Here is a 13,224-nt window from a genome sequence, read left to right on the forward strand (position 1 = left end):
ATAATAGAAAACTACTTGTGTAATAAAATATTATATTTTTAAATGGAATATTCTAGAATATTCGCTTCCGATCGCAAGTCAACAGGCATATCGTTTTTTATATGTTTTTTTCTGGAAAACATATCGCGACACAAATTATCCTGTCGTATAAAAACACGCTCGAAATATAAACAATTAACGGTGTCGCAACCGTTCCGCCGAATAATTATATTTTCTTGAGCATGCGCGGCTTCTCACGGGCGCCTCGTTTCGCCAATAATCATCGTGATTGCCAGCTCGCGCATGCTTTCTAACAGCCGTTGTTCTGTCAAATTTGACAGCGGCCAATTACGCGTAATACGCTCAGGTCACCTCGCGCAACTTTAAAAAGACGCAAAATTATTGGCGCGTCACACGAAGGTGGGCTCCGCTCCGGAAATTATAAATGAGGAGCTCTCACCCCGCTTGCCAGCTTTATCGCTTTTCCGTCGTGAAAACATATCGCAAACCGCTTATCAGATAAACCGCAAAATTCGTTGACGACCGCCGCTATTCCGCACTTTGATTTTTGATTCCGATTTCACTGTAAAGATAATTAAGGTTTTGTAATAAGTTGTTATAGTATTTTGTCAATACGTGTGTGATATTATTAAAGTCTTTGTTTTACAAAAAAGTGACTCAGCCTTTGTGCAGCGCGATCCTTTGTTCACGCAGCGCGTTCGCGAACATATTTCTGGTCCTTCGAGCCGGATACTTCTCGCCGGCACCCGCAAGTTTGTGAACGTGACTTCGTGTAGTTCGTGGGCGCTCTTAGTTCACCATGGATGTGAACACGTTGATCGACTGTCAACGTGAGATCCAGGTCCGCATTTCACGTTCCGTGGAATATTTGAAGAAGCTGGGCACCACCAACATCACCGCCAGTGCCGTATCCACACGCACCAGAATCTTAGATCAGCTGTGGACGAAATTCGAGACACAGCATGATCTCATTCGAGCGGCTCTGAAAGAAAAATTTTGCGAGAGCGATTACTACAAGTCGGAGTTACATGGCGATACGGAAAATCTGTACGTTGCACAACGCAGTACTTTAGATAGTTATACCGAACATTTTCGGAAGCCGAACGTGTCTCCATCCGTCGACGTCGCATCAAAGTCTTCGCTGCCGCGCATCAAGTTGCCGCCGTTCTCTGGCGCCTACGCTGACTGGCCATCCTTTCGCGATCTCTTCCTGTCAGTCGTGAGCAACAATTCAATCTCGAACATTGAGCGCCTTCATCACCTCCGCTCGTGTCTGACAGGTCCGGCTGAAAAGTTGATAAAGTCACTACCTGTCACGAGTGACAACTACGATCGCGCTTGGGCAATCTTGGACAAGCACTACAATAACAAAAGAGAGTTGATCCGCTCCAACTTTGCCACGTTTACCGCCGTGCCAAAGATGAAGGGAGATACCGCCGAGGAGCTGAGCCGCATTCACAACGCTGTCACCGCCGCAGTCAACGCACAGGAGAGCATCGGACGTCCTATCAACTCGCACGGGATGGATCTGTTCAACCACATGGTCGTCGAATTGTTCGACGCACGCACTCGTCTCGAATGGGAGTCAACCACTTCAGACCCCACCGAACCACCACGGAACGAGGCACTTCTCGACTTCATTAGTCGACGGATCTTGACACTCAACGCCGCACGACCGAGGAGTGTCACAAAGGGATCTGGAGAGACATCACGATTCGTCAAAGCGCACGTCACGAAGCACCAAGGCACAGATTCACCTCAGTGTGTACTGTGCCGTGAAAACCATACACTGATGACGTGCAAGGGCTTCAAGGCCAAGACCGCGGTTGAGCGGAAAACGTTCGTGGAGGCCAACCGACTGTGCTTCAACTGCCTAGGCAATCATTTCCTAGCACGGTGTCAGTCAAAAAGGAACTGCCTCACGTGCAACGCGCGACACCACACCATGCTGCACGGGGCAGCCACATCAACACCATCTGCTGAGGCCACTTCACTTGCCACCACACTGGCCACGGCACGGCAAACTGAAACACACAAGGCCGTCCTCCTCGCAACCGCTCGCGTCAAGATCGCTGATCGCTACGGATCACCACACGAGGTTCGAGTCTTGATAGACCAGTGCTCCGAGGTGTCCATCATCTCTGAGGCACTGGCTCAGCGTCTTCGGCTGCCTCGAGCTTCAACAGATCTGTCCATCTTTGGCATCGGAGGGACTCGCTCTGGATCAGCGCGTGGCAAGGTCACGCTAGACATCACATCTGACGTGACCAATGTCGAGCTCCGCGTGGTTGCTTTTGTGCTGCCTCGCATCTCATTGCAGCAAGGCACCTCTCAACGCGAAGATCGTAGCTGGCCTCACATCCAAGGACTTCGACTGGCCGACCCGCGCTTCCTGGACGACGATCCTGCGGAGTTACTTCTTGGAGCAGAAGTTTACGCATTGATCCTCGAGGAAGGTCTTCGCAAGGGCGGATCACGGATGCCGATCGCCCAACAGACGAGCTTAGGATGGATCCTGTCCGGGGGCTACGATGCAGCAGCAACCGAAGGACATCGCAGCACGCTCCAGTGCACCGCAGACCACGACCTCGCTGACATGGTTCGACGCTTCTGGGAGCAGGAACACGAGCCAGTGATTGGGACACCGCTTACCGCCGATGAAGCCAGATGCGAGGACATCTACGTGCGCACGGTCACACGCACGTCCAGTGGACGATACATGGTGAGGCTGCCATTTACTTCACCGCCGCCGACATCGCTCAGCGAGACTCGTCGGCCTGCTGAACGCCTACTGGATGCCATGGAGCGGAAAGGAGCACGAGATCGTCGTTTCGGTGACCTCTATCTAGACTTCATGGAGGAATACGGGAACCTACAACATATGGAGAAGGTTAGCACAATTACAACAACTGGCAGCCCCAGGTGTTACTTACCGCATCACGGGGTCCTCAAGGAGTCAAGCACGACCACGAAGCTCAGGGTCGTGTTCAACGGCTCCCAGCGCACACGGTCCGGAGAGTCGCTGAACGCACACCTCCTCACTGGAGCCAATCTCTTGCCAGCACTCGCTGACGTCCTACTTCGTTGGCGTTGGCATCGGTTCGTGCTCGTCACGGACATCGAGAAAATGTACCGACAAATCCTCGTGCATCCGGAGGACTGTCGCCTGCAAACTATCCTGTGGCGCCACAACAGCGCTGACGACGTCCACGAGTACGAGCTGAGGACCGTGACCTATGGGCTAGCGTGTGCACCCTTCCTCGCCATCAGGACTCTTCATCAACTCGTAGCAGACGAAGAGGCACGATATCCACGCGGAGTCAAGGCACTGCGACACGACTGCTACGTCGACGACGTGGTCACCGGCGCCGATAGCTTGGAAGATGCTATCGACCTTCAGCAGGAACTACGGAGTCTTTGCACGGCGGGCGGATTTCCTTTGAGAAAGTGGGCCGCCAACGATCCTCAGGTGCTCACAGGAATTCCACCAGAACATCAGCTGCAACGTGGGCCGCACTCATGGGAAGAAGAGAGTCACGCTACCCTGGGCCTCCGATGGCATCCTCAAGGCGATTGGTTCTCCTTCTCAATTCGTCCACGTCCAGTCACTGATCTCACAAAGCGACGAGTTCTAGCCGAAACGGCTCGGCTCTTTGATCCGATGGGTTGGCTCGCGCCTGTCGTCATCAGAGCCAAAATCCTGATCCAGACGACGTGGCTTCAACGGCTGGATTGGGACTCTCCGCTGCCTGATCAGGACGCACACCGCTGGAGGCAGTTGTTGGATCAGCTTCCTCTATTGGATAACATTCGTGTAACTCGCTGGCTCAACACCGGGGACGACCATTCGCAACTGCAGCTCCATGGGTTTGCCGACGCTTCAGAGCGAGGATACGCCGCCGTGGTGTACATCCGCAACGCTGCAACAGAAAAAACGTCAATCAACCTATTGATGGCAAAATCGAAGGTCGCGCCTGTCAAGCAGGTGTCGTTACCTCGCTTGGAACTCTGTGCAGCAGCTCTACTTACCACGCTCATGCTCCACGTGCGCGCTACTCTCGGTTTGACAACGACGCCGGTGCATCTGTGGTCAGATTCAAGGGTCACACTTCATTGGATCCGCGGACACAGCACTCGTTGGAAAACCTTCGTCGCCAACCGAGTATCTCAGATCCAGACCCTGCTTCCAGACGCTCAATGGAGACACGTCGCTGGACGAGAGAATCCTGCAGATTGCGCATCGCGCGGTGTTACTCCTGCTGAATTAATCAATCATGAGTTGTGGTGGACAGGACCTACCTGGCTCTCAGGAGACGAGACTGCATGGCCGGGTTCAAACATCGACGTCCCAGAGGATGACCTCCCGGAGCAGCGAGCCACCGGTCTGGTAATCAAGGCACCGGTCTCGGCAGAACCTGACCTCCTCCTCCGATTTCCAACGCTGCACAGGCTGCTGCGGGTTACGGCATGGTGTCGGCGATGGCTCAATAAGGCGAGACGTGACGCCATACCTGGCCGTCTATTGCATCCGGACGAGCTGGACGTCGCCTTATTTCGATGGCTGCGAGTGGTGCAGGCGCTCCACTTTCCTACGGACGTAGCTGCGGCTTCTGCTGGACGCACTAGCCCACCACGAAGCCACCTAGCGATGTTGAGTCCGGTCCTCGATGATCAAGGCGTGCTGCGCGTCGGAGGACGTCTCAAACATGCTCAGCTACCACTCGACGAGAAACATCCAATGATCATCCCGGCGGCATCATGGTTGACTCGGCTGGTGATCGATTCCTGCCACCGACGGACGCTGCACGGAGGTGTGCAACTGACTCTCGGCCTGCTCCGCCTGCGCTTCTGGGTGCCTCGAGGAAGGACTACCGTCAAACAGCAGCTACACCGATGCATAACCTGCACTCGATGGCGCGCCGCCACACCACAGCCTCCGATGGGTAACCTTCCTCGGGAGCGAGTAACGCCAACTCGACCGTTCCTCAGCACCGGCTTGGACTACGCGGGACCAATCCTCCTCCGGACCAGCAAGGGGCGTGGACACCGTGCGCACAAGGGGTACATCGCAGTCTTCGTCTGCTTCTGGTCAAAGGCCGTTCACTTAGAAGTCGTCTCAGACTACACCTCGGAGGCCTTCATCGCCGCTCTGCGCCGCTTCGTCTCCCGCAGGGGCCTGTGTGCTGAGATCTACAGCGACTGTGGCACGACTTTCATCGGAGCAGATCGGACGCTGCGAGGTCTCTTCAACGCAGCGACAGCCGAAGGTCAAAGTGTCATCCTTGCCGCCACCGCTCAAGGAATCCGCTGGCACTTCAACCCGCCAGCGGCCCCGCATTTTGGTGGTTTATGGGAGGCCGCCGTAAAGTCGACCAAGTTCCACCTCCGTCGGGTGATCGGCGCGACCACCCTCACGTTCGAGGAGTTGAGCACACTCCTTGCACAAATTGAAGCCTGTCTTAACTCACGTCCGTTGCAGGCACTCTCAGATGATCCAGAGGACGTTTCGGCGCTGACCCCCGGTCACTTCCTCATCGGGACACCGCTCCTCGCCTTGTCAGAACCGTCATTGACAGAGCAGACGGTGTCCACCTTGTCACGTTGGCGTCATCTGCAGCGGATGAGGGATCACTTCTGGCAGCGATGGTCATCCGAATACATGCACGGACTCGCCCCACGCACCAAGTGGCTCAAGGATGCACCTGCACCCCACGTCGGCGATCTCTGCCTCGTTCGCTCCGAGATCACCCCCCCGAACCGATGGCCCCTCGCTCGCATATCGCGTTTGCATCCCGGGGACGATGGAGTTACACGCGTAGTGACGATCCGAACGGCCACGTCCGAGCTCGTGCGCCCACTCGTCAAGCTCGTGTTTCTTCCGGGCGTGAACGACGTTCCTACACCGCACGTTGACGCATAGCATCACTCACTACACGATCATCACGTCATGCACCATATCAACTGTCACGCTTCACTCATTTCACTCACCACCTCACTATAACACTTGTCTCGTTTTCACCGCTCACTGCATCGGTCACTCGCCGTTCACATCTGCCACATACTTTCGCCGTTTCAGCTGATCGATTCGCAACACGTGATCACCACGTGTTTCCGCGGCTCAGCTGATCGATTCACTTTACACGCGATCATCACGTGAACCTCGCCGCGCCGGCGCGCCTGCCCCACCATCGATCACTATCGACTTGCGATTCCGCGACCGAAATACCACAATATGTTGTCACTGTGCGACAAGGCGGGCGGGAATGTTTGAAACGCATAATAGAAAACTACTTGTGTAATAAAATATTATATTTTTAAATGGAATATTCTAGAATATTCGCTTCCGATCGCAAGTCAACAGGCATATCGTTTTTTATATGTTTTTTTCTGGAAAACATATCGCGACACAAATTATCCTGTCGTATAAAAACACGCTCGAAATATAAACAATTAACGGTGTCGCAACCGTTCCGCCGAATAATTATATTTTCTTGAGCATGCGCGGCTTCTCACGGGCGCCTCGTTTCGCCAATAATCATCGTGATTGCCAGCTCGCGCATGCTTTCTAACAGCCGTTGTTCTGTCAAATTTGACAGCGGCCAATTACGCGTAATACGCTCAGGTCACCTCGCGCAACTTTAAAAAGACGCAAAATTATTGGCGCGTCACACGAAGGTGGGCTCCGCTCCGGAAATTATAAATGAGGAGCTCTCACCCCGCTTGCCAGCTTTATCGCTTTTCCGTCGTGAAAACATATCGCAAACCGCTTATCAGATAAACCGCAAAATTCGTTGACGACCGCCGCTATTCCGCACTTTGATTTTTGATTCCGATTTCACTGTAAAGATAATTAAGGTTTTGTAATAAGTTGTTATAGTATTTTGTCAATACGTGTGTGATATTATTAAAGTCTTTGTTTTACAAAAAAGTGACTCAGCCTTTGTGCAGCGCGATCCTTTGTTCACGCAGCGCGTTCGCGAACAAGCATGTACCCAATTTTTGTTATTTTTCGCAAAATTATAATTACACAATTATTTAATATAATTATATATAAAAAATTTTTCCCGCGTTGTATGTGTCGTAAGGAGATATATGTATAATTGATCGTTTACATTGAATGTCACTATTTTCTGAAAAGTAAAAAAGAGAGCTCTCTCTCTCTCTCTCTCTCTCTCTCTTTCTTGATCCTTTATGCTTATTGTTAGTATTCTATCAATTAGTAATCAATGCAATCAATCATATCGTTTTACGGCAACAGCCAGTTACTCGTTCACTCACTCATTCATTCTTTTAAAATATGTCCATTTTTATACATAATTATGTAAATTTATATATAAAAAATAAGGGTGCATATATAATCATGTCAAATTTGTATATAAAACATATATTTTATATATATAAAGAAATACTTATTTATTACACTTGTATATATATATATATATATATATATATATATATAAATTTATATAATTATATATAACAAGCACTTTTACTTAATTATGTATAGACATATTTCATAATATAATTCTGCGATTATACGTATACTTTTATATATTTCTATATAATGTTATATTAGGAGACGCGGTAGTGTCTCCGGCCATGTTCAAACCCTAAAAGACTTTAAAAGACATTACAAGTCTCCTTATTCTGCACCATCAAAGTCCATTTTTTGGAGGTGTAGAACTACTAAAATATAAAAAATTTTGAATTGCACGTAATATAACCTGAAAGGCGGCATCGCCATGAGTAATTTGAGCCAAGAAAAAATAAAATCGGTCAAGCCGTTCTGGAGATACAAGCGGTCAAAAAGTGACGTTTTTCATGAAAAATGAAGTAACGTCGTCTTCTTCTTCTTCTCTGTCCGCGTCCGCTGACGTCATCAGGATTATATATATATATAAATCTCTTCTCACCTTTCACTCACACCTCCCTCAACTTCCACCCACCCCGTTCCCTCCCACATCCCGCCCCCACCCCCACCCCACCCCCACCCCCACCCCACCCCACTCCCACCCCTACTTCCACCCCTTTTTCGCCTCTTTCACCCTCTTTCGTCCTCTCTCACCCTCTTTCACTCTCTTTCGTCCTCTTTCACCCTCTTTCACCCTCTTTCGTCCTCTTTCACCCTCTTTCGCCCTCTTTCATCTTCTTTCGTCCTCTTTCACCCTCTTTCGTCCTCTTTCACCCTCTTTCGTCCTCTTTCACCATTTTTCGCCTCTTTCACCCTCTTTCGTCCTCTCTCACTCTCTTTCATTCCCTCTCACCCTCTTTCACCCTCTTTCATTCCCTCTTACCCCCTTTCGTCCTCTTTCACTCTCTTTCGTCCTCTTTCACCCTCTTTCGTCCTCTTTCACCCTCTTTCGTCCTCTCACCCTCTTTCGTCCTCTTTCACCCTCTTTCGTCCTACCTCACCCTCTTTCGTCCTCTCTCACCCTCTTTCACCCTCTTTTGTCCTCTTTCACCCTCTTTCGTCCTCTTTCACCCTCTTTCGTCTTCTTTCACTCTCTTTCATTCTCTCTCACCCTCTTTAATTCCCTCTCACCCTCTTTCACCCTGTTTCGTCTTCTTTCACTCTCTTTCATTCCCTCTCACCCTCTTTCGTCCTCTTTCACTCTCTTTCGTCCTCTCTAACCCTCTTTTATTCTTCTCACCCTCTTTCGCCCTCTCTCACCCTCTTTCGTCCTCTTTCACTCTCTTTCATTCTCTCTCACCCTCTTTCACCCTCTTTCGTCCTCTTTCACCCTCTTTCGTCCTCTTTCATCCTCTTTCGCCCTCTTTCACCCAATTTCGTCCTCTTTCACCCTCTTTCGCCTATCTCGTCTTCTCTTACCCTCATTCGTCCTCTCTCACCCTATCTCCAAAAAATCATAAAAATGAAAAGGTCAAGCCATGTTCAAAAGAAGGTCTTCAAAAATTTAAACCTAGTCTGTACAATGAAAAATAATTACTCGTAATTCCAGAGTTCCAATTTGTTAATATCGAATAATGTATTTGTTTCAAGTAATGGCAGTAGAGTTAAATACATACCTACGTATATGCAGTTTTTGCTGTTAAATGTACTTGAACGAAAAAAATAATTAAATGATTTTCGCGTTAGGTTAATCGCTCTGCTGACGGCAATCGTATTGATTCCATCAAAATAGTTATTTCGGATAACAAAGAAATCGCAATAACAAAAGTAGATATTAAATTTGAAGTATTCCACAAATTAGTGGTACATCGGAAACAATTTCCATTGTCTCTCAGTTATGGAATAACTATACACAAAAGTCAAGGAATTACATGTAACAATGCAATGATGGTTTTAGGAATGACTGTATTCAGTGATGGTCAAGCCTATGTAGGTTTGTCACGAGTAAGTAAATTGGAAGGCCTACATTTGATAAATTTCAATCCAGCATCAGTTAAAGCAAACTCGAGAGCCATTGTAGAATATAATCGACTGAGATCTATATTCAAATCTGAACTGCCACAAATCAATCCGTCCGAGAAAAAGGTTGTGAAAATGTACGATCGTCGATGGGCTATCCCTAATATCATTGATGATGTGCAGAATTATGATTGTGAGGAACCAGAAAGTATAGTTACGTGGAAAATATATGGCCTTTGCAATAACGATGCTGTTTCGTGTTACGCTAATGTAATATTACAATGTGCGTTTCATTGCGTACGTATTAGGCAACAAATACTGAAAAATAAAGCATCGAATGCATTGACTGATGCTATCTGCGCGTATGGTGAACGTAAATATTGCAACATTCAAGCGGTTAGAAGATCTGTCGGAAAACGCTTCGAAGAACGAACACAACAAGATGTTTCGGAATTTTTTACGGCTCTAATGTCGACGTATTCCGACATCAATGATGTATTAGAACTCGAATTAAAGCACGTAACATGTTGCTCGAATGTCAAATGTAATTACAATGTAACTAAGCAGGAAAGCAGTAGTTTGCTAACATTACCTTTACATTCGACATTAAAAAGGAAAAAAGGTGTCACTCTACAAAGTTTGATTAATGTAGAATTTTCTAAATGGGAAACGATAAACGGTGCTTCTAAAAAAATTATCAACAATCGGATTAACACCGTGCCGACGAGTAATATCACGATTAATAAAAAAAAGTACAAGGTAATAAGCGCTATATTTCACGAAGGTGAAGAAATGAATCGTGGTCACTACACATGTATGTTAAGAGCTGACACAAAATCGGAATGGTATTACTCTAATGATATGGAAGTGTTCAAGAAACCTAACTAATAACTTAGAGATACGGTGTACGGAGGCGTATAGCCTATGGCAGGAAGAAACCGGAAACCGGGAAACCCGGCGTAATGACGAGAAACCCGTCACCCGGTGTATAGCAGGAAGAGACCGGAAACCGGGAAACCCGGCGTAACAACGAGAAACCCGTTGCCCGGCGTGTAGCAGGAAGAGACCGGAAACCGGGAAACCCGGCGTAACAACGAGAAACCCGTTGCCCGGCGTGTAGCAGGAAGAGACCGGAAACCGGGAAACCCGGCGTAACAACGAGAAACCCGTTGCCCGATACTAAAGGTAGGAGGCCAGAAACCGGGAAACCCGGCGTAACAACGAGAAGCCCGTTGCCTGGCTAGGAGGTCTGGAACAGGACTGGTGCCGGCTCATCCGTCGAGCCGGCTTATATACCCTGCCGGCGGTTCCCCCACTCTACCTCGAGGCTGTGGTGGGGGTAACGCCGGCGTCGTAGTGGGGCGCCTCTGGGGGTTGTAGTGGGGCGCCCCTGGGGTAGGGTGACCCGTGTATCAGTTAAGATTTTGTGCTTAGGGGCGCCTTAGGCGCCATAGCCTCAAGTGGCGGGCGGGTGATCGGCCCGCGAGGCGTTAGTAACGGCTACGCCGTTACATGGTACATCACAATTTAGCGAGAATGTAAATATTGTTAACTTTTAACTTTGACATAATTTTCGGCGTGTTTATTCGTTAGTACAGTGTGCTCAGTCGTGGCAAGATGACACAAGTGAAACGCAGTTAATTTACCATCCGATCTTAAGTTAAGTCTCACCGGAGCGTACTTTTAAATGTCAATAACGATATGCAGTAACTCATTGTAAGTCTCATTTGTTACATTTCACGTTTTCAATTTAAATGTTGATTCTGATTGCATGTACATTAATTTCTAGAATGCTTCTATTGTAATTTTGAAAAGGACCACAACCCGTATGGTCGAAACGTCAATAAATATAGTTTAACAAATCTAATAGACAGCCAGTGTAGTCAGTTTAATATCTACTACCTTAGTATTTCATTCCTGGCGAACGAAATTTAATATTATAATAATATAACATTATATAGAAATATATAAAAGTATACGTATAATCGCAGAATTATATTATGAAATATGTCTATACATAATTAAGTAAAAGTGCTTGTTATATATAATTATATAAATTTATATATATGTCAATCGATTATTTTAACGACAATTTTTAGTACGCCATGGCTACTTTGACGACTTTTGGCTATTTTGACGACTGTCGTCAAAATTTTAGCAATCTATTGTATAATTTGACGACGTCGTCGAACTAATGTTAAACGAATAATTGGCTACTTATGCGACATTGTATACTTCGACGACTAATATCTAATGGCTATTTTCACGACAGTCTATAACACTTGTCAAAAAAGAGAAAAAATATGTACATGTGATAAAAATTCAGGTTTTCATAAAAAGACAATATTGTTATTAATATTGAAAATTAAAATTAAAATTAAAATAATATTAAAATTAAAATTAATATTAAAAATAAAAATATTAAAATATATTTTATTTTTATTTACTTATAAATATATAATAATAATGTATATATATACTATTTTATCACAATTTAACTTACATTTTAAATCAAATTTTATTTAGTTTTATTTATTAACTATTGTCCACTATGTATGGACATGTTACAATTCTGTGAATGAGATACAATACAAAAATATACAATTAGCAACAAAATGCATAAAAAATACCATTGTCTTTTATATGAAAAAAAAATTATAAAAAAGGACATAACATTTTATCTAATATTATTAGGCAACAACACAAATAGAAGATAACAAATATAAAAAGTTATTTTAAAATATACAATACTTTTCACAGAAAATTTATTTTCCTAATTATTTTATATATATAAAAATGTATATAAAAATGTATGCATTAAAATTATATAAACAACCTTTCTACAAAGCAATATAAATGACTAGAGTTTGCAATTTTTACAATGAGTAGAATACTGATTAAATCGTGTGACAGAGAAATAAATTCCGTCTTGACTTTTGATTTTTATAGGTAGTTGGCTAATTGACCTATGCATTTTAGCATCGAAGAATATATTGCAATAATGGAAGAAAAACTCTTTTCGCCAAATACTGCCAGTTAGTTTCTATACATATAAGTGATTTATTTGACAATGAAATGTTTTATAATATAATGAATTTTACAATGTTTTATAATATTAAAATAAAAAAACAATAATGGATAATGTGACAATACAATGTGCAAATAAACTTCTAAAATATAAGGTAGATTCACAACGTTTGTAATACTAAACTAATCAGTAATAATACGTATAGCACTATTTTTTAACATAAAGTCATTTTATATATAATAATTTACATATTATGAAGTAAACAGAAGCATTACAAATTTTTTTCTTTTAAAAAATAAAAAATTTTTCAGTCTGTACATAAAAAATATAAAAAAATTAATCTTCCATCACTGAATAATATTAAAAAGTTGCATACATATTTGACGAAACAGAGCATATGTATATAAAATGCATTAACTTAAAATGTAGCATACACATTAATAAAACAAAAAACTGCATATGCAGCATATGCAGTTTTTTGTTTTATTAAATGTGTATGCTACATTTTAAAATCATCCAATCAGCAGATGTCTTCACATAAAAAATAACTTGCATTTGCTGACATTAACTTCAATACATGTCTTTAATAGACGTCGAGCAGGAGAAATGGAACGTGCAGAGATAGATGATTTTAAAAATTATGTTAAAGTAAATAAAAATATGTACGGTGACATTTATAAATCCTTAACTGTGGAGGATAGAAAAATTGCTGAGAAATATGTGCGATTTTGCATCAGAGGAAATTAGGGCAAACAGTACCCGTATTATTATCAAACGATATGTTTGACTGTATTACATTAATTTTGAAGTTTCGTACAGAAGCAAA

The 13,224-nt window shown here is 44.8% G+C and overlaps 2 protein-coding genes across 2 annotated transcripts; both read left to right on the forward strand.

Moving 5' to 3' along the window:
- The first annotated feature begins 799 nt into the window (after nt 1-799).
- LOC146722009 (uncharacterized) lies at nt 800-2,636 on the forward strand. The gene is made up of 2 exons (XM_085485667.1): nt 800-2,568; nt 2,621-2,636. The coding sequence occupies exons 1-2, from the start codon at nt 800-802 to the stop codon at nt 2,634-2,636; spliced, it is 1,785 nt and encodes a 594-aa protein (XP_085341793.1).
- A 1,025-nt stretch (nt 2,637-3,661) lies between these two features.
- LOC114929509 (uncharacterized) lies at nt 3,662-5,920 on the forward strand. The gene has a single exon (XM_085485668.1). The coding sequence runs from the start codon at nt 3,662-3,664 to the stop codon at nt 5,918-5,920; it is 2,259 nt and encodes a 752-aa protein (XP_085341794.1).
- The last annotated feature ends 7,304 nt before the right edge of the window (nt 5,921-13,224 follow it).

The sequence above is a fragment of the Nylanderia fulva genome, unplaced genomic scaffold (genome assembly GCF_048542155.1).
Source record: "Nylanderia fulva isolate GAGA-0341 unplaced genomic scaffold, ASM4854215v1 Scaffold384, whole genome shotgun sequence".
Lineage (NCBI taxonomy): Eukaryota > Metazoa > Arthropoda > Insecta > Hymenoptera > Formicidae > Nylanderia > Nylanderia fulva.

Coding starts and splice junctions, on each gene's coding strand:
- LOC146722009 (XM_085485667.1), top strand. CDS start 800: ATGGATGTGAACACGTTGATCGACTGTCAACGTGAGATCCAGGTCCGC.
- LOC114929509 (XM_085485668.1), top strand. CDS start 3,662: ATGGGTTGGCTCGCGCCTGTCGTCATCAGAGCCAAAATCCTGATCCAG.